At 46.3% G+C, this 21,885-nt stretch overlaps 1 protein-coding gene across 1 annotated transcript in view; it reads left to right on the forward strand.

Moving 5' to 3' along the window:
- The first annotated feature begins 279 nt into the window (after nt 1-279).
- Nucleotides 280-21,885, forward strand: part of LOC138768376 (intercellular adhesion molecule 1-like) — a 30,786-nt gene continuing 9,180 nt past the window's right edge. The window contains exons 1-2 of the mRNA XM_069946393.1: nt 280-555; nt 21,122-21,364. Coding sequence (XP_069802494.1) covers nt 504-555; nt 21,122-21,364 — 295 coding nt within the window. The 5' untranslated portion in view covers nt 280-503. The remainder of the gene's footprint in view (nt 556-21,121; nt 21,365-21,885) is intronic.

A 21,885-nucleotide genomic window follows, 5' to 3' on the forward strand; every position in this document is an offset into this window, starting at 1 on the left:
GAAACTGCATGTGAGCGAGACCTGTAAAGGAAAGAAACAGAGGAAGGGTCAGTGACTATATAGAGAGGTGACTATATAGAGAGAAAAGACTGCAGGATATAGGATACGCCAGGATACAGGTGAAGAGACAGATCAGGATAAAGATAGAGACAGCAGCAATGCTCAGAGAGTGCAGAACACTGCAGGAAGTTAGTACTTAGGAGGTATCATAGTGACGCCCCCCATACCGCCCCCTGGCCTGAGATCACTAGTGGGGGCTGGCACTGAGATAGACGGCAGATCCAGACACTCAGCGAGGAGAGAGGGAGAACTGGATTTGGTCTGAACTCGATAAGACGAGCGCCGCAGAAGGAGAGAAACTATTCTAAGACAAGAAGAAGGTCGTCTCTGGGATATTACAGGCTTGACTAGTCTTTTTTTTGTGCCCATCCTATACTGATCTCCTCATCTCTGTACCCACCATCTGGAGTTGACCCCCCGCTGCTGCAGAACATCTCACCATAATGAGTCGCCAGATTCTGCTTTCTCTCTTTACCATTATACTGGTTTATCAAGGTAGGACCAACAGACTGGACATGATGGGCAGGGCGGTGGGGAATAGTAAAGTATATGACTCTCTCTATCTGGTATAGATGTAGCAGAGCTGTTCCTTTCGTTCAGCACAACTCCTTGTGGGTATAGCGTGGTATTGTCTCACTGTGATCGAGCGGTTTTCCCCTCGGAATCTTTGTTTACTGATTGATTGTTATCACCGGAATGAATTACAAAAAGCCCTGACATGTGTCATACATATTTCTTCCCGGTTAGTAAGGGATGAGGAATGCTGATCCAGCGTCCGAGGGATTAGACCAAGCTACAGGCATGAGAGTTAATATTTTACTGATGTCGGAGGTGCAGATCATCTAACATTGCAGTGACCAGTGGTGAACCCGCTGTGTACATACAGATCTATGCACGCCTAATAAGTGGGAGCGTGCACGCGTGAATGGCTGGAAAAACCAACAGTCCTCAGGGGACCTGCAGTATGAGGTAGGGGGCTTCTGTACCAGGATTACACTGGGTAACTCCAGTTCTCCTTTTAGTTCGGTTTTCAAGATCACTTCTAAAAGTAATCCATTAGAGGGATCTCATTTCTATTCATCTCTCATCTTATATGTGATGATTTTTGGAAAGGGATATCAGAGAGATTGGGAAAAGTGGGTAGATAGTGTCATGCTGTGAGCGCTATGCAGTAGCTTTGACTCCCACACCAGTCTATGGCTGACATAGTACATACTGTATGACTATAAGATCAGAACTAACACCGACCACCAAACCCTACATAAACTAACATAGGTCACAGACCCCAGACCACAGCACTGTAATACAGACCCCAGACCAGAGAGCTCTAACACAGACCCCAGACCAGAGAGCTCTAATACAAACCCCAGACCAGAGAGCTCTAACACAGACCCCAGACCACAGCTCTAATACAGACCCCAGACCAGAGAGCTCTAACACAGACCCCAGACCAGAGAGCTCTAATACAGACCCCCAGACCAGAGTGCTCTAACACAGACCCCCAGACCAGAGTGCTCTAATACAGACCCCAGACCAAAGAGCTCTAATACAGACCCCAGACCAGAGAGCTCTAACACAGACCCCAGACCAGAGAGCTCTAATACAGACCCCAGACCAAAGAGCTCTAATACAGACCCCAGACCAGAGAGCTCTAACACAGACCCCAGACCAGAGAGCTCTAATACAAACCCCAGACCAGAGAGCTCTAACACAGACCCCAGACCAGAGAGCTCTAACACAGACCCCAGACCAGAGAGCTCTAATACAGACCCCCAGACCAGAGTGCTCTAACACAGACCCCCAGACCAGAGTGCTCTAATACAGACCCCAGACCAAAGAGCTCTAATACAGACCCCAGACCAGAGAGCTCTAACACAGACCCCAGACCAGAGAGCTCTAATACAAACCCCAGACCAGAGAGCTCTAACACAGACCCCAGACCAGAGAGCTCTAACACAGACCCCAGACCAGAGAGCTCTAACACAGACCCCAGACCACAGCTCTAATACAGACCCCAGACCAGAGAGCTCTAACACAGACCCCAGACCACAGCACTGTAATACAGACCCCAGACCAGAGAGCTCTAACACAGACCCCAGACCAGAGCTCTCTAATACAGACCCCAGACCACAGCTCTAATACAGACCCCAGACCAGAGAGCTCTAATACAGACCCCAGACCAGAGCTCTCTAATACAGACCATATACCAAAGCACTCTAATACAGACCCCAGATCTATCTATCTTTATTCTCCCAGTGATGCTATTTGTTACTTTGCATAGAATACAATGGGGAACCTGATTCACAGCTGATGCACATTGATTTGTCTGACACAAACCACAACCTTCCCTTTACCCAATGTGTTTGACAGATTATGAATCGGCGCAAATGTCAGAATCCAGTCATCGAAACCAAACATGGGGCAAATAAAAATTTTAATCTCCTTGTTATGTTATTAGAGTCGGCCATCTTTACTATTTCTCACCTTTCTTATAGAAAGACTCCCAGCTGCCTTTCTCCCAGTTTAATATAAACCCTATGTATGAGGCAAAAGTGAATAGACCAATAATTGAGTTAATAACTTTTGTCCAGGGTTCTGTTTGTCTGAATCAATTTGCAAAAAATTAAAAAGCTTGAAAAAAATTATTTCAAATTATATTCGATTCCTTATATTTATTGAAGGTCTCCAATTTCAAATCAGTAAAGAGGCAAACTCCTGGCCAGTGGAACATCCCATTCATTGTTTACTAGACGCAGCGCCATATTTTCAGTAGGGGCTGTGCCTGGTATTACAGCATAGAGCCGCTACCGATAGTATGGAGTTGTGTATTCAAGATATAACCCCTTTAAATATTGATGTCTGACCTTGTTATAGGTCATCAATATTTGACTAGGTGCTCCCCATTGATTGCTACTGACTTACTGACTCTCTTTTATAGAAATCTGCGTCTGTGTAAATTTTGAGTCAGACGCCACCACTTAAAAGGGGAACTATCAACCGGTTAGATAAATCTAACCTGCTGATGGCCCCCTATATCTCCGGGGACCTTGAAGAGGAAGGTATGTGTCTTACCTTCCTCCTCTGCGCTGATCCTGCACTGTTAGTCCGGGTAAACTCCGCTCTGGAGCACCCTTAGGAGTATTGCCTCATCATCCGGCCTGCTCCTTCTAATAATAATCAATGGGGGGCGGGCTGGATGATGCGGAAGTGCTCCTAAGGGTGCTCCGGAGTGGAGTTTACCCTGACTAACAGCGCAGGAACGGAGCTTAGACGGAAGGTAAGACACATATCTTCCTCCTCAGCGCCACCGGAGCTATAGGGGACTATCAGCAGGTTAGAGGTGTCTCACCTTCTAATAGTTCCCCTTTAATACTGATGGCTTAGGTCATCAATGTTAAAGTCCCAGAAGACCCTTTTAATTCGTCTGCCTTCTTAAACCCCATTGGTCTTAGAACTTACATCAACTTTTTAAAAAGAAATGCAATAATGTAAGACTTTTTAGGGTCCTATTAGACGAATCGATTATTCGTTTCCACCGATTAACGATAAACTACTGCAAATGAGCGCTTTTGGGAACGACCTGAAATCATAATACACAGAACAATAATCGTTCGTTACAATCGCAATTACGATCATTGGTACACTCTAGTCTACGAACGTATGTAATAATGAACAAACATGTATATACACACACCGAAAGGTTTGCGAACTATTAGCGATTAATGATTAACAATGATTTTATGATTTGAACGTTGCCCGAATACAAACGGAAAGATTATCGTTTAAATATGAGCGACTTGACCATTTTTGCACAATAATCTTTCCGTGTAATAGGACCCTAAGTCAAAATGGGTGAGAATGATTCATGGTCAGCGGATTCTCAAAACTTTTTGAACTTTTTTATTATAACATTTTGTCCTAGTCTGCAAAGAGTAAACCACCGAGACTGTAGGATGATGTAAGTTCCTCATTGTATCTATAGGTCGTTGTTTCCAGATTTTAAAGAAGAGCACTGTCTGTTTAACCAGAACACATTTCCTATATGACGCTACATAACTTTCCATTATAAATACCCAGCAGGATGTGGCCCCACAATAACTCTGTCTCATTGTCTCCAGTGGACAGAGCAGAATTAGCGCATCTTCTTCTTTTCTTTACATTATGATCAATGAGCAAGTAAAAATTTGGTTGTCGGGTTAACAATGGCCCCAGATTCCATAATGTGAACTATCCCTGAATGTAGGGTTACAGGGAGAGCACATGGAAGAGCCCCTAAATTCAAGCCTTCTCTGATAGCCGTTCTGTGATCATATCTGATCTACTATAAATGTTTGTGGCCTCTTCTATGTGTAAGGTGGCCATAGATATTCAATACCTGTTATCTCTCTCTATACACATGGACGTACATGTACTGTCTATGGGGAGGGGTAAGCCGCAGCCAGTCAGCTCTGGTGGCTGCTTATTGCTCCCAGAATAAAAGGGTGGGACGGCAGAAATCCACCAAGTTCGACCCTTCTTTTCATCAACATTATCAGTTTAGAGTTAGGAGGCCCCTATGCACCTTATACTGTTGACCCAACCCACCCGGGAGAGTGTCATAAAGATGTGTACAGTCTTATAGACCATTCATGCTCCACTAAGAATTCTGGGAAGAAAGAATATGCAAAGCAGCTGTTATACATAATGTACCATAAAAAGCCTGTCCATATGTACAGCATAAGCTCTCAAGACTGAGATAGGGGGCCTGGATCCCAGGTGCAATGGGGCCTTCACCAGCCATAACACAGCCTGGCTACTTCCAGATAGGATTAAATCATGTTATATCTGTGGAAACCCTAAAGGGGTTGTCTGGGATAAATTGATCATTAATGGACATTTTAGTGATGTATACTTACCTGTTTCACTTCCCTGCTGCTGCTGGATCTCAGGCTGCCCATTCTCCACCACTGTCAGTGTTTTGGAAACATCCGGTGAAACATCCTGGGGGGGGGAAGAATGTCACCAGATGTTTGCAAAATGCTGACAGCAGCGGAGAACAGGCAGCCCAAGATCCAGCAGCAGCGGGGGAGTGGGACAGGTAAGTATACATTGACCACAGACCTGGCAGGATCATTAGTAATCAGTTTATCCTGGACAATCCCTTTAACCAATACAAGTGTTATAGCTATATCTAGCTACCTGACCGATCACACGTGATGACTCCCATCCTCCTTTTGTCCATCGACAACATTGGTTTCAATATGGAATTGTCCTTTAAGCATTATGGGAATCTACATTACAAGTTAGAGGTAATACTGACTGCTTATTGCTCAAATTACTTGTCTGTTTAATTAGGTTACAGGAAACCCCAAAGAATATAGCTGAAACCACATATGTTAACCCCTTAATGAGAACATGTTACATTTCTATAATCTTTATGGGGAATGATATAGTTGTAGGCCATTTTGCTTTCTCAATCTATTATACTCAACCAGGGGTGTCGCTAGGATTCATGGCACCCCATAGCAAAAAAACAGCATGGGTCCTCATAAATCCCCATCAATGCCCTATCCAGTCAGCTTCTGGAAGTGCATCACCCTGCATCAACACCTCACTGGCACCCCCAGTAATCCCACCCACCCCCCTATACAGATGTACTCACCCAGCTCAACGAAGCCTACTGGGTTACTTCTATGCTGCATATCAAGATGCAAGTAGTGATGAGCGAATACTGTTCGATCGAATAGTGAGATATTCGGATATTCGTACGAATATCCCGCGAATATTTGATAAATATTCAATAAGCGTTCAAATCCCCCAGCTTCCGGTTTTACCCTCCAAATGGTCAAATAGATGTTTTTCACTAATCGAATACTTGTCCCCATAGACTTTAATGGGATCGAATATACGCAGGATATTCATACGAACATCGAATATCTCACTATTTGCTCATCACTAGATACAAGTATTATAATTGGCTATGGCATCTGACATCAGTCAATTTATATCGTTAGGGTCAAAGGTACGGGACAATCTTTACCTACAGTGCCATATGTTTAACTAATAATGTCCCCTAAATGTTCTTTCAGAGGAGCAAATAAACCCGAACGCTCAGCATTTGCAGCTGCAGAGGTTGGATTCGGCTTTAGGGAGTCCTGTAAAACATGGATACAGCCATAGGCCCGAACAATTCGGCATCTCCGCTCAACACTACTTATGTGTGCCAGCTATGTCTGAGGCCATAGCCCCACAGCAACTCCCCTACCTAAAGGTGTCCATATATCTTGGCGTAAAGTCTTTTGAGTATTGGTTGGGCTAATTGTCTATGGTGCATGGCGGCCTCCCAGCTCTCTACCGACAGATGAGGTTGGTGTGGAGAGAAGGGTAAGGCTTGTAGGATGTTCACTGCCTGACCCTTTTTGTTCTGGGAGGGATAAGCCGGCGTGGGGGGGGGGGGGGGGGGGGAGAGGGAGGGGAAGATATATACATCTATATCATAAAAATCAAAGTCTGTCTGTCTGTCCTTCTGTCTGTCTGTCTGTCCTCTATAGACTTCCAAACGCCTGAACCGTTTGACCCCAAATTTGGCACACAGATACATTGGGTGCCCGGGAAGGTTATTGCGAAGGTCCCGTCCCCGCCAGATGTACAGGAGGGGAGGGGGAGGGGAAAGAGAGGCGCCCCATAGAGATGAATGGGAAAATCTCCTCACTGCAAACACAGGTGATATAATTAGCTGCAGCAGACACGGCAGTTGGAGCCTTAGCAACCAATAGGATTACTGCTTTCATTGTCACAGGGAGCAATGGTTGCTAGGGAAGCTGCCTCACAACATCCACAGTAATAACTGGTAGACCCCCTACTCCATCTATACAGTACATGTATATACAGGACCCCCTACTCCATCTATACAGTACATGTATACAGGACCCCCTACTCCATCTATACAGTACATGTATATACAGGAGCCCCTACTCCATCTATACAGGACATGTATATACAGGACCCCCTACTCCATCTATACAGGACATGTATATACAGGACCCCCTACTCCATCTATACAGGACATGTATATACAGGACCCCCTACTCCATCTATACAGTACATGTATATACAGGACCCCCTACTCCATCTATACAGTACATGTATATACAGGGCCCCCTACTCCATCTATACAGTACATGTATATACAGGACCCCCTACTCCATCTATACAGTACATGTATATACAGGACCCCCTACTCCATCTATACAGTACATGTATATACAGGGCCCCCTACTCCATCTATACAGTACATGTATATACAGGACCCCCTACTCCATCTATACATTACATGTATATACAGGACCCCCTACTCCATCTATACAGTACATGTATATACAGGACCCCCTACTCCATCTATATATTACATGTATATACAGGACCCCCTACTCCATCTATACAGTACATGTATATACAGGCAGTGGCGGTCTTTGGCACCAAGCACACCAAGCGATCGCTTGGGGCCCCCAACATCCAGGGGGGCCCCCACGCCCCGCTCTTATGCTCAAGACCGCTGGACAGGGTTGCTGCCCCTCTCGCTGCTGCCATCTGAACTGTAACTATAAGCACTCGTAATGAGCGCACAGGGGTCTGTTTAACTGGGGAAGCGCACAGTGGGGGTCTATATAAATGGGGGAGCACACAGGGGGGCTATATCACAGGGGGGCTATAGACTACTGGGGCTTCACAGAGGGGTCTATATACTACTTGGGGCAGCAGAATGGGGTCTATATACAACTTGGAGAGCACACAGGAGGTCTATATCCAAGTGGGAGAGCACACAGGGGGGCTATATACTACTGGGGGAGCACACAGGGGTCTATATACTACTGGGGGAACATACAGGGGGTCTATATACTACTTGTGAGGCACACAGGTGGTCTATATATAACTGGGGGAGCACACAGGGGTCTGTATACTACTGGGGCAGCACACAAGGGGTCTACATAATACTGGTGGGGCACACAGGGGGTCTATATACTACTGGGGGAACCACACAGGGGGTTTATATACTACTGGAGGAGCACACAGGGGTCTATATCCAAGTGGGGGAGCACACAGGAGGTCTATATCCAAGTGCGGGAGCACACAGGGAGGCTAAATACCCCTGAGGGAGACACAGGGGGCCTATATACTAGTGGGGGAGCACACGGGGTATATACGACTGGGGACAGCACACAGGGGGTCTATATACAACTGGGGAAGCACACAGGAGGTCTATATACTTCTGGGGGAGCACAAAGGGGGCTATATATAACTGGGGAACACACAGGGGTCTATATACTACTGGGGGAAGCAAACAAGGGGTATATACTATTGAGGGCAGCATACAAGGAGTATATATTACTGGTGGTAGCGCACAAGGGGTATATACTACTGGGGCAACACACAGCGGTCTATTGTTTTGGATCGCATGTCGAGGGGGGGGGGCCCCAGACATAACTTTGCTTGGGGCCCCAGAAATGCCAAGACCGCCCCTGTATACAGGGCCCCCTACTCCATCTATACAGTACATGTATACAGGACCCCCTACTCCATCTATACAGTACATGTATATACAGGACCCCCTACTCCATCTATACAGTACATGTATATACAGGACCCCCTACTCCATCTATACAGTACATGTATATACAGGACCCCCTACTCCATCTATACAGTACATGTATATACAGGACCCCCTACTCCATCTATACAGTACATGTATATACAGGACCCCCTACTCCAACTATACATTACATGTATATACAGGGCTCCCTACTCCATCCATACAGTACATGTATATACAGGACTCCCTACTCCATCTATACAGTACATGTATATACAGGGCCCCCTACTCCATCTATACAATACATGTATACAGGAGCCCCTACTACATCTATACAGTACATGTATATACAGGGCCCCCTACTCCATCTATACAGTACATGTATACAGGACCCCCTACTCCAACTATACATTACATGTATATACAGGGCCCCCTACTCCATCTATACAGTACATGTATATACAGGGCCCCCTACTCCATCTATACAGTACATGTATATACAGGACCCCCTACTCCATCTATACAGTACATGTATATACAGGACACCCTACTCCAACTATACAGTACATGTATATACAGGGCACTACAGGTATACCAAACTGTGACTGGATAACACTGTCATATCAGACCTGACCAATACCGCCATACTGTGCTGGATAACACTGTCATACCAGACCTGACCAATACCGCCATACTGTGAATGGATAACACCGCCACACCAGACCTGACCAATACTGCTATACTGTGCTGGATAACACTGTCATACCAGACCTGACCAATACCGCCATACTGTGACTGGATAACACCATCATATCAGACCTGACCAATACTGCCATACTGTGACTGGATAACACCGCTATACCAGACCTGACCAATACCACCATACTGTGACTGGATAACACCGCCACACCAGACCTGACCAATACCGCCATACTGTGACTGGATAACACCGCCATACCAGACATGACCAATACCGACACACTGTGACTGAATAACACTGCCATATGGGTAAATACAACCCTGCAGGTATACAGGACACTACAGGTATACAGGACCCCAAAACTATACACTACAGGTGCACGGGACCTCCACAAAACTATATACTACAGGTATACAGGACCCCAAACTTTACACTACAGGTATAAAGGACCCCAAAATTATACACTACAGGTATACAGGACCTCCACCAACTATATACTTCAGGTATACAGGACCCCAAACTATACACTACAGGTATACAGGACCCCAAAACTATACACTACAGGTATACAGGACCTACACCAACTCTATAATACAGGTATACAGCACCTTCACCAACTCTATACTACAAGTATACAGGACCCCAAATATACTACAGGTATACATGAACTCCACCAGCTATATACTACAGGTATATAGGACTATACAAACTATACACTACAGGTATACAGGTATACAGGACCTCCACCAACTATATACTATAGTTATGCAGGACCCTCAAACTATTCACTACAAGTATACAGGACCGCCGAACTATATACTACAGGTATACAAGACCTCCACCAATTATACACTACAGGTATCCAGGACCCTCAAACTATAAACTACAGGTATACAAGACCTCCACCAACTATACATTACAGGTATACAGCACCAACTATATACTACAGGTATATAGGACCCAACTATACAGCACCAACTATACTACAGGTATATAGGACCACAAACTATACACTACAGGTATACAGGACCTCAAAACTATACACTACAGGTATACAGGACCTACACCAACTCTATAATACAGGTATACAGCACCTTCACCAACTCTATACTATAAGTATACAGGACCCCAAATATACTACAGGTATACAGGAACTCCACCAGCTATATACTACAGGTATATAGGACCCCAAACTATACACTACAGGTATACAGGACCTCCACCAACTCTATACTATAGTTATACAGGACCCTGAAACTTTTCACTACAGGTATACAGGACCCCCGAACTATATACTACAGGTATACAAGACCTCCACCAATTATACACTACAGGTATCCAGGACCCTCAAACTATAAACTAAAGGTATACAAGACCTCCACCAACTATACATTACAGGTATACAGCACCAACTATATACTACAGGTATACAGGACCCCCGAACTATACAGTACAGGTATACAGGACCTTCACCAACTGTACACTGCAGGTATACAGGACCTCCCTCAACTATACACTACAGGTATACAGCCCCCCCAACTACACACTACAGGTATACAGGACCCCCCCCCAACTATACACTTTTAGGTATACAGCCCCCCCAACTATGCACTACAGATATGCGAGACCCCTAAAAACTATACATTGTGGGTATACAGAACCCCTCCAACTATGCACTACAGGTATACACTAATTCCATTGATTAACTAGATGAAACAATACCTTTAGCTTGGCCTCCTGGGCACCTTAGAACAAATCTAATTAACACACTGACACTTTATACCCGGGCAGCGCCGGGTACATTTTCTAGTATATATATATATATATATATATATATATATATATATATATATATATATATATTGGGGTAGATATCTGTGTAAATTACTATTTTTGAAAATGTATGACCACCTAAAAGTGGACCTGGGTGTAAAAAAGCCCATGGCTGGCAAGGCTAGTCATCCTGATCCTGAGCATATTTTTTATATCTCCATAGTCCTTTCCAGTGCCAAGATATGTCTTTTTGCTAATATGCAAATGATGTTCAAAAAGGTGTTCCCCAGCATGCAAAGAATCAGACAAGTCCAGCTCATGTCCTCTTATTCCCCTCCTCTGTACCCACTTGCATCTGCCTACCCCATTTGACTGGCAGCGATAAGGTAAAGAGGACATGAGCTATACTTACCTGGATTTTTACCATGCAGGAGAACACCCTCTGGGCTCTTGAACCTCATTTACATATTGACAAAAAGGCTTATATCTTAGCACTGGAAAGGAGTATGGAGATATAAAAGCTATCTCCAGAATCCTGGTGAATAGCCCTATCTAGCCATCAGATTATTTGCACCACTTTTTTTTTACTGCTGACGGGTCCCCTTTAAGTCATGTTGCAAATAAATAAAAAATAACAAACTACAGAGGACACAAATCTATAGCACAGGAAAGCTTTAGGGTTATGTGATTGGATAATTAGATTAAACATCTCTTTGTTTAGCAGAATATTCATCGATATTGTCCCAGCCAAGCACAGTGTAATCTGATCCAAGCCAGCTTCCTCTTCCTTATAATAACTTCCTCTGGTCACAGGCTTATTCTCCCCTTAACACACTGAGAATGAGAGGTGTCAGACTGTCATGATGCATGGTCATTGTCTCAGCTCTAGCAGCTGACAAACAACCCAAGAGAAGAAAGCCTCTGCAAATATAAAGGTAAAATTGAAGTAGCCCCCCCCAGACATAGAAGAATGGGGTCCTGCCATCCTGTAGACCAGTGCTTCTCAAACTTTTTGTTCTCGGGCCTCACCTGGGGATCCATATTGATGCTCAGCCTCACCAACAAACACATACTACTATGCAATGGCTAATACTGCCATGTAGTGCACATTATATCCAAGAGCACTGCCAAATAAGCACCAAAGTGCAGAAATAAATACTGCTCCACCAGCAAAAACCCAACACCACATACTGATCCACCTGTAAACTAGCACCACAGTGCAGCACTCCTTTCTCCGTAACCCACCCCTCTACTCACCTGGCAATTTACACACACACCAGCATGGTTCCATTCTTAACCTCCTATTTCTGTGTCAGCTTCCTCTCTCCTCCTTACCCCATTTCTGTGCATGCGGTGCTCCTGGCACTGTCAGAGTGCCCCAATAATAATTTACAACCCCACTAGTGCCCCACAAATAGTAACCCAAATAGTGCTACACAACTAGTTAATAACCCCAATAGTAACAAATCAGAGCCCCACAAATAGTTAATTGCCCCAATAGTAACACATCAGTGCCCCACAAATAGTTAATAACTAAAATAGTGCCCCTGCTGTGCCACTCTATTTAGTAATAATGCCCCTGCTGTGCCACTCTATTTAGTAATAATGCCCCTGCTGTGCCACTCTATTTAGTAATAATGCCCCTGCTGTGCCACTCTATTTAGTAATAATGCCCCTGCTGTGCCACTCTATTTAGTAATAATGCCCCTGCTGTGCCACTCTATTTAGTAATAATGCCCCTGCTGTGCCACTCTATTTAGTAATAATGCCCCTGCTGTGCCACTCTATTTAGTAATAATGCCCCTGCTGTGCCACTCTATTTAGTAATAATTCCCCTGCTGTGCCACTCTATTAAGTAATAATGCCCCTGCTGTGCCACCCATAGTAGTAATGTTACCCCTCTGCCTGCAATTAACCCCCTTCACCCCCAATGCCTGCAATTAAACCTCTCTGACCCACCACCACCAGCAATTAACACACAGAGCACATCCATATACATACAGTACACACAGAGCACATCCTTATACATACAGTATATACAGAGCACACACACACACACACAGAGCACATCCATATACATACAGGACACACAGAGCACATCCATATACATACAGGACACACAGAGCACACACACACACAGAGCACATCCATATACACACAGGACACACACACACACACACACACAGAGCACATCCATATACACACAGGACACACACACACACACACACACACACAGAGCACATCCATATACACACAGGACACACACACACACACACACACACAGAGCACATCAATATACACACAGTACACACAGAGCACATCCATATACATACAGTACACACAGAGCACATCCATATATACATACAGTACACAGACATGGACAATACACAATACACAGCGCCTTCTGGTGCTCCCTGGCCTCCAGCAGCTCTGCCACGTCCCGATGCAGCCCGATGTCTGCCTGCAGCTAACAATGTTCCTGTCACCAGCCACGCTGCATCCACCACTAATCCACAAGTTTGGGTCTCCATGGATACGTTTCCATGAAGGCCTGAACTTTTGGATAAGCAGAGGAACTTAAAATCTGGGAGCGCAGCAAGTAACAGTAGCAGCGTCTCCTCGGCACCCCTCCCTCCAGCCCGGGCACTGCAGCACACAGCAGCAGCTTCAGCTGTAACAGTGCCGTCCTGGTGCACCAGACCGTTCGGGGCTATCCTTTTTTCCTAGCAACACCCCTGGTGCCGGAACAGACAGGGACCTTGCGCCTCACCAGACAGTTTGAGAAGCGCTGCTGTAGACCAATATAAAAATTAACTTTTTGTACAGCAAGTCTTGTAAAATTCTATTCCAAGCGATGATAAATCCGTCAAGTGGGAAATAAAATCTAATTTTGTATTTCGCAACATTAAGATCTACAATGAGAAGTATTTCATCTGCACAATGTCCCTTAGTTATAGAAAACATGAACAAGAGACACAAAAACATCTTAAAAACCAATCATAAGTGAGAATACAGGTCACATGAGCTTAACTTCATTTTATTAACTTATCCATGTATCATGAAACTTGTATTGTGGTCTTGCTTGTTTATGCTATGACTAAAGGCCCTATTCCACGGAACGATTATCGGGCGTTACGGCCGATAATCGTCCCATGGAATAGGAGGCAACGATCAGCCGACATTGTTCATGTCGGCTGATCATTAAAGTTGTTTGTTTTTCAACATGTTGAAAGACAAACGACTTATATAGCAGTGATCTGGTGCCGCTGCTCTGTGTAATAGGAGCGTCAGCAGCAGGCCGTCGCTATATCCTATGGGCTGCCCGGATGATCAGCGATCACCCGGACACCCCCCGCAGCTCCCCCAGCCCTCCCTGGACTCACCCCCTTGCCGCTGCTGTGTGCAATAGCGGCGGCAGCGAGCGCTCGTTTGCTCCTCAGAGTCGGGCCATGGAATAGGGCCTTAAGTTATATTGTGCGCCCGAAACGCATCACTAATATAAGAAGACCAAACACTGTCAATTTTAATTAAAAAAAAAAAAAAGTTAAGATTCTTTATTTCTTGGAATAGGAAATACAATATGTAAGGTAAAAACAACAACACATAAATCCGTTAGGTTTAGCCAATGATCTTGCTGTTTGGACTTAAAACAAAGCAAAAAAAAAATCTAGTACCAATGCCCTGTAATAATATTACACTCTAGAAACATGTCCAGGGCCATATAAACACTTTCAGTGAGTTCTCCATGACCACTTCCTCTCGTAGAGAGTCTCACTGCTCTTACAGTAAAGAATTCTCCTCTTTTTGTTGTAGAAACCCTCTTCCCTCTAGAAATAGAAAATGCTCCCATGTTATAAGTACAATGCTGGGTATAGATATTACTGTACTCATGTGAGAACTCTCCGCTCCCCGCTCTGTGTCAGTGAAAAGAGTTGAGCTCATACACTTTCATTATGAATCCGTCTTATCATGTGACACAGAGCCAGAAGAGGACTGCGTGGACTTCTCTCAGCTCGTTCTCACGGATCGGCAAGGGTCTGGACACTCGGACATGGACCAATCAAAACAAAACAAAAAATATTTTGTAACAACAGTGACACTTTAAGTCACACTCTCAAAACTTAAAACTGGCTTCACATGGCCTCCATTCCGAATCTCTCTTCAGGTTCAGAGTATTGCATGCCATATAGAATCCCCCTCCCCAATGGAGTTTATGGAAAAGGGAACTAGTACATCACCTAAAGCCTTTGTTTCTTACAGTTGCAGTATATCAGATTTCTGGTAGCTCTACATTCTAAAATAAGATCCATGAACCTATAAAAAAGCTTTCTGTTGCAGACTGATAGGAAATGCCATTGGCCTAAACAACAGAAGATAATTAAAAAGCATAGTCTGTCTCCATGGATACAGACTACAAACAATGTCTTTATGTAGTCAGATTCTGCTGTCACTTTCATCTGGCCTTTCTCCACTCATTTTTGGTTATCAAGCATAGAGTAGGAGACAGAAGGAGGGGAATACCTCATCCCTGGAGGGTCTATCACTACACCGGGTTTGGTTCGAGAATTGGTGAGGGAATCTATTTAATATAATCGATTTAAATGCAGAACAAAATCTGTATATAACGTGTCCATTTCCTTTTAAAAATAAATAATGGGGAAAAATGGGGCAACCCCTTTAGGCAGCAGGTAGTCTAAGGGCCCTATTACATGGAGCGATAATGAGCTGATTATCACTCTGTGTAATAGAGACAACGATCAGCTGATGATAGCGATCATCGGCTGATCGTTGGTTTAGGTTTGGTTGGTTGGTTTACCTAATACCTTACCTCTCCCCGCTCCTGGTCTTCTCTCCTGTGCTCCACAGCTTCCCGGCCCCGGCGGCTGCAGCATCTGAGTGTCCTGCCAGCTGACAGGCCACTCAGCCAATCACAGGCCGCTCAGACGATGCAGCCACTGGGACCGGGAAGCTGTGGAGCACAGGAGAGAAGACCTGGAGCAGGGAAAGGTAAGGTATCAGATGTTTGGGCAAGGGCTGCATGGTCATCACTTATGATGTCCATGCAGCCCTTACTGCCCGATTATCGGCCCCAGTGTACTAGCGGCAATCTATCAGATCGGCACTCGTTTACCAAAATGATTGGGCCGTGGTCGGCCTGTGTAATAGGACCCAAAGAGACTCTTACACAGACAGAGTGGAGGGGAATGTTCTCTCGGTTTTAGAACAGCTGTAATCTTGTATATATGTGTGAGATTTGGGATGCTCAATGTGAGAGGGCATCTGGAGTATGTTCGGTATGAGCGGCATCTCCATAGAGTTTTCCATCTCCACTAAACACTATGACAGTAAGTGAAGCCAGCTGCTCGCTCCCCCCCCCCCCCCGCCTATCTCTTGTATCCCATTACTTCACACACATTCGTTACATTAGTTTTCATGTTCCTGTTCCAGTAATCTGTATAGTGCAAGCAATTATATCACAGTGTTCATTATATGCTAAAAAGCCAAGCTCATAATGTGAGGGGGTTGTGCAAGACTAGAAAAATATGGCTGCTTGCAAACGGTGCCACACCTATCCATGAGTTGTGCCCAGTGGCGGATTAAATGTACCCTGGGCCCCGGGCTGTCCACCCAACCTGGGCCCCCCCCCCAGTCAATTCGCCCACATTATAATCTGCTACTGCGTCCCCCCCCCACACTGTCCCCAATAAACACTGCCTGCCTGCCTCCCCTCCCTGCTGGCCCCAATAAACATAATGTTTGGTCCCTTGCTGCTAGCCCCAGTAAGCATTGCCCACCCCACCTCCACTGCCCCCAATAAACATATCGCCACCTCACCTGGTCCCCTGATGTTGCCCCCCCCAAGGTCACAGCAGCACAGAGGATGTCAGGAGAGGAGGGTGCTGATCTTATAGGAGAGGTCCAAGCAGCACAGAGGATGTCAGGAGAAGAGGGTGCTGATCTTATAGAAGAGGTCCGAGCAGCACAGAGGATGTCAGGAGAGGAGGGTGCTAATCCTATAGGAGATAGTCCCCCTTTATAGATGGTCTCCCTCTTTCCCCCTCTATAGATGGTCCCCCTCTTCCCCCCTTATAGATGGTCCCCCTCTTTCCCCCCTTATAGATGGTCCCCCTCTTCCCCCCTTATAGATGGTCCCCCTCTTTCCCTCTTTATAGCTGGTCCCCCTCTTTCCCCCTTTATAGCTGGTCCCCCTCTTTCCCCCCTTATAGCTGGTCCCCCTCTTTCCCCCTTATAGCTCGTCCCCCTCTTCCCTCTCCCCCCTTATAGCTGGTCCTCCTTTTCCCCCTTATAGATGGTCCCCCTCTCCCCCCTCCCTCATAGATGGTCCCCCTCTCCCCCCTCGCTTATAGATGGTCCCCCTCTCCCCCCTCCCTTTATAGATGGTCCCCCTCTCCCCCCCCCCCCTTATAGCTGGTCCTCCTTTTCCCCCATATAGATGGTCCCCCTCTCCCCCCTCCCTCATAGATGGTCCCCCTCTCCCCCCTCGCTTATAGATGGTCCCCCTCTCCCCCCTCCCTTTATAGATGGTCCCCCTCTCCCCCCTCCCTTTATAGATGGTCCCCCTCTCCCCCCTCCCTTTATAGATGGTCCCCCTCTTTCCCCCCCTTATAGCTGGTCCTCCTTTCCCCCCTTATAGATGGTCCCCCTCTCCCCCTTCCCTTATAGATAGTCCCCCTCTCCCCCCTCCCTTATAGATGGTCCCCCTCTCCCCCCTCCCTTATAGATGGTCCCCCTCTCCCCCCTCCCTTATAGATAGTCCCCCTCTCCCCCCTCCCTTATAGATGGTCCCCCTTTCCCCCCTCCCTTATAGATGGTCCCCCTCTCCCCCCTCCCTTATAGATGGTCCCCCTCTCCCCCCTCCCTTATAGATGGTCCCCCTCTTTCCCCCCCCCCTCCCCTTATAGATGCCCCCCAGTGAGTAAATAACACAAAAATAACAAAATACAACTCACCTACCCTGTGTTCCCCCGTCGATCCTCTCTCCATCTGATGCGCGGCTGCCGGGGGTGTCCGGTCCTCTCCCCGGCAGCGCGCGCATCACACAGCTCCTAGTGCCGCCTGGGCCCTGACTTCCGGTACGTGCGCTCCCAGTACCGGAAGTCAGGGCCCCAGGCGGCACTAGGAGCTGTGTGATGCGCACGCTGCCGGGGAGAGGACCGGACACCCCCGGCAGCCGCGCATCAGACGGAGGCAGCCGGAGACTCTTGTGACCACAAGCAAAACAATGCTTGCGGCCACAAGAGTGCAGTGGCGAGGGGGCCTCCCGGGCGGCATTATAATGTGGGCGGCAAGGTATGGGCCCCCCCGGAGCCTCGGGCCCCGGGCGGTCGCCCAAACCGCATACATTATAATCCGCCATCGGTTGTGCCTGGTATTCACGTGACTATGACAGTGCTGCAATACCACACATAACCAGCGGACTGGTAGGGCAGCACAAAAAATTAAGGTCTTCATATCTCTTTAAAAAAAACTTTCAATATATTACGGAGACATGTCAAAAGTTTTGATGGTCCGAGGTCTAAACACTCAATCAAAACTTTTGAAAAATTATGGAGAAATTTTCTTTAGTACCGAGACACTCAATAGAATTAGTGGGGAGAGAAGTGCGCAAATGAGTGCTTCTCTCCACATTTCCTGACCAAGACCATCCCATAGACTTATATAGACCATAGACATAGAGCTGGATGAGAAACACTTAGACCCTGACTGATCTACGACGTATCAAATTAGGCAGTGCCCATTTTATTTTTTAGGGTTTGCTACTTTGCATTTTAAAGTAACTTTACGAAAAGTCTTGATCAAATTAACTTCCATTTAGTGTACACAGCTCCTATGCCCATCCAGGGACGTATTTACCACTAGGCACCCGTGGTACAGTGCGTGGCCCTAGGGCAGCACTAGGGAGCAGGGATAAGAAAAAAACTTTTTATATATTTATTTATTTTTCTAGTCCCCCACCTCCTGTTCAGACTTGCCAGTAAATCTGGTGTCTTTGCGAGGGGATGTATGGTGGTATTGGTCAGGTGTGTTATGGCGGTGATAAATGTGAGGCCTGCAGCTATTACCTACCAATTTACCAATCTTGATGCTAATTGGTGAGTGAAGATGGGCGTCTTCAGGTTTAGTGCCTAGGGCAGCAGCAGCTGTTAATGTGGCCCTGTGCACACCTATGTGTCTCCATGGTTACAGACTACAGACTACAGCTTTGTATTACATCCTGAAGTACTGTAGATAATCTCTTGGTGCCATAGATGCAATCTTTCTCAGACATCTGTCTAGGATAATTCGGCACTTGAGAACCACAAGTTCACCATTAAGCGATGACATCTGCTGGCTGATAGGTGCTTCCTGTGAAGATGTCTTCAGCGAGATGTCTGGTTTCCTAGAAATTGAATCATCTTGAAGTGTAATAGATGGTGCTGGTACGGTGCTGAGTAAGGCCTTTCAGGCTGGAGGAGGAAGGAGCTCCTCATCCTCATCATAGTGTCACTGCTACGTGTGGCAGATACAATCTTATAATTTCTGATGGATCGATATATTAGAGTATGGGCCCCTTTAGACGACCTAACCCCAGGCTGGAAAGGTCGGCACTGGATTGCAGAGCCTTAACAAGTTGTTTCTCTCTGTGCTTACTGCACTATTACAGTCACTGCTCCATAGAGAGGTTTCCATTGGTGGTCAGGTAGTCTTAAAGGGGTACTCCGGCCCGGGGGTATTTTTAAGCTATGGCCGGGGAGGGGGTGGTTATAGACGGCGGCGATCACTTACCTCCCCCGTTCCAGTGCGGGGTCCCGGATCGCGCCGCCCCGTACACCCATCCCGTGGCCGCTTCCTGGTGTGAGCTGCGGCATGAGACGTGACGGGACATGCCACAGCTCACACCAGGAAGCGGCCGCAGGACGGGTCTACGGGGTGGCGCGATCCGGGACCCGGCGCTGGAACCGGGGAGGTAAGTGATCACCTCCGTCTATAACCACCCCCTCTCCGGCCATAGCTGAAAAATATCCCCGGGCCGGAGTATTCCTTTAATACAGGGATCATACAGCGGCCCTGCCATGCAATTGATCGTGCCTCGTAAAAGTCCCACAAGGGAACACCGATCTCTCTGATCGTCCGATTGTCGGCTGTGTAAAAGCCGTTCATGTGGGCTAATCGTTGTCTTCTATTACACAAGACGATTATCGGCCGAATATGGCTGATAATCGTTTCGCGTAATAGGGTCTTTAGCTGTAGTCTCTCTCTCTTTACAGGCAGATAGGGAAGCCTCAATCTGCAGGCTCCCACTTATTCTCCGTACTTATACAGATACACCTCACAGCAATTGTATTTATTCCCCTCCAGTCTGCAGAATTATATGTAAAACACTGGGGCTGCATGTGATGTGGCTCCTACAGGTGTGTGGTACTGTTATTTCTTCCTTAGAAATGGCTGACAGCATTACACATCCACCATGTGTCCTACCTGAAATGGTGGCAGCCTCACACCAGCACTGTAACTGGTTGTACTCACGGCCCGGGCACGTGTCTGATAACAGGCAGGTTCTTTATGGGGTGATCAAATGCCCTTTAGTTGAGAAAACACAGGAGCCTCTTCACCTGTCCTAGAACCCCCAGCATCCTCTTCCTCCTCTCCTCCCAGCTACTCCCATCACTGACCCTAAGAAATGCTGGGTCTTGTAGTTTAACTCTCAGTCCTGCACTGGAAAGCTCTGAATGTACTCCCACCAAGCACACAGTCTGCCACTTCTCCCATTATTTCCATGGGTTTCTTCTGGGTCCTCTGGTTTCCTCCTATACTTTGATGTGTGAGTCCCAATGGGTCCATTGAGTAATGATGGTGAGCTTTGTAAAGTGCTGCGGAATATGTTGGTGCTATCTAAATTAAGAAATTATTATTCACATAGTTATAACCTGTGATCTGTGCACATGATGGTGAAACTTGTGATGTAACACCGAGATGTTATTCCATTATATAACATTATCTTATGGTTTCTTTTGCAGTGAGGTCTACGGTCAGAGTCCCAAGTTCTCAGCTGTTCGTCCCATTTGGGGAGAATGTGTGGTTAAACTGCTCTACGCCCGATCCAGCTGACACAAATCTTGAATCCAGATTAAAGAAGATCAATACCATGAATGGAACCAACTGGGCAGCCTTTGAAGTTTTTGTCGATGACTGGGAGAACAGTGCAATATATTGTATGACTGATGGCAAAGAAACCTGGGCGTATATAGTCATGGCGTATGGTGAGTAGTAAATTATACATTAATACCACAATTAGGGTGTTTTATGTTAAAGCGGTTGTAGCCTCCATGTTGTAGAAGGGTCTTGTGATGATAAGCAGATGGCAGAATGTCCCACTGCTAGAACTTCCATGGATCAGCTGTATTTTGTAAGAAAATGTGACCTGAAAATGTGATGCTGTGACCAGGTGCTGTGGCCCGGGCCGCTGGGTACTGGTATTGAACCAGTATATCTCTGTTGGGACATAGCTGAAGTGTGTGTAATATCTTGAAGAACTCCTCGTACTCAGGTATTGATAAGTCCTAGTTCTATATTATCTGACCACCTTCTGCCTCTTAGTATCGGTTACCATCCTGATTGGCAGTACGAGTCCCAGGCCTCTGTCTCTAGGGGTAGCTAACCAGTAGTTTCCTTCCTACTTAGTCGAGCAAAGTTCAGCAGAAAGCGGCTATCTTGCCCTGTGCTCTACTGCGGATCAGCCTTTCTTTCCTCTCCTTCTTTAGGGGGTTTACTGTCCTGACAA

The sequence above is a fragment of the Dendropsophus ebraccatus genome, chromosome 1 (assembly GCF_027789765.1).
Source record: "Dendropsophus ebraccatus isolate aDenEbr1 chromosome 1, aDenEbr1.pat, whole genome shotgun sequence".
In the NCBI taxonomy this organism is placed as follows: domain Eukaryota; kingdom Metazoa; phylum Chordata; class Amphibia; order Anura; family Hylidae; genus Dendropsophus; species Dendropsophus ebraccatus.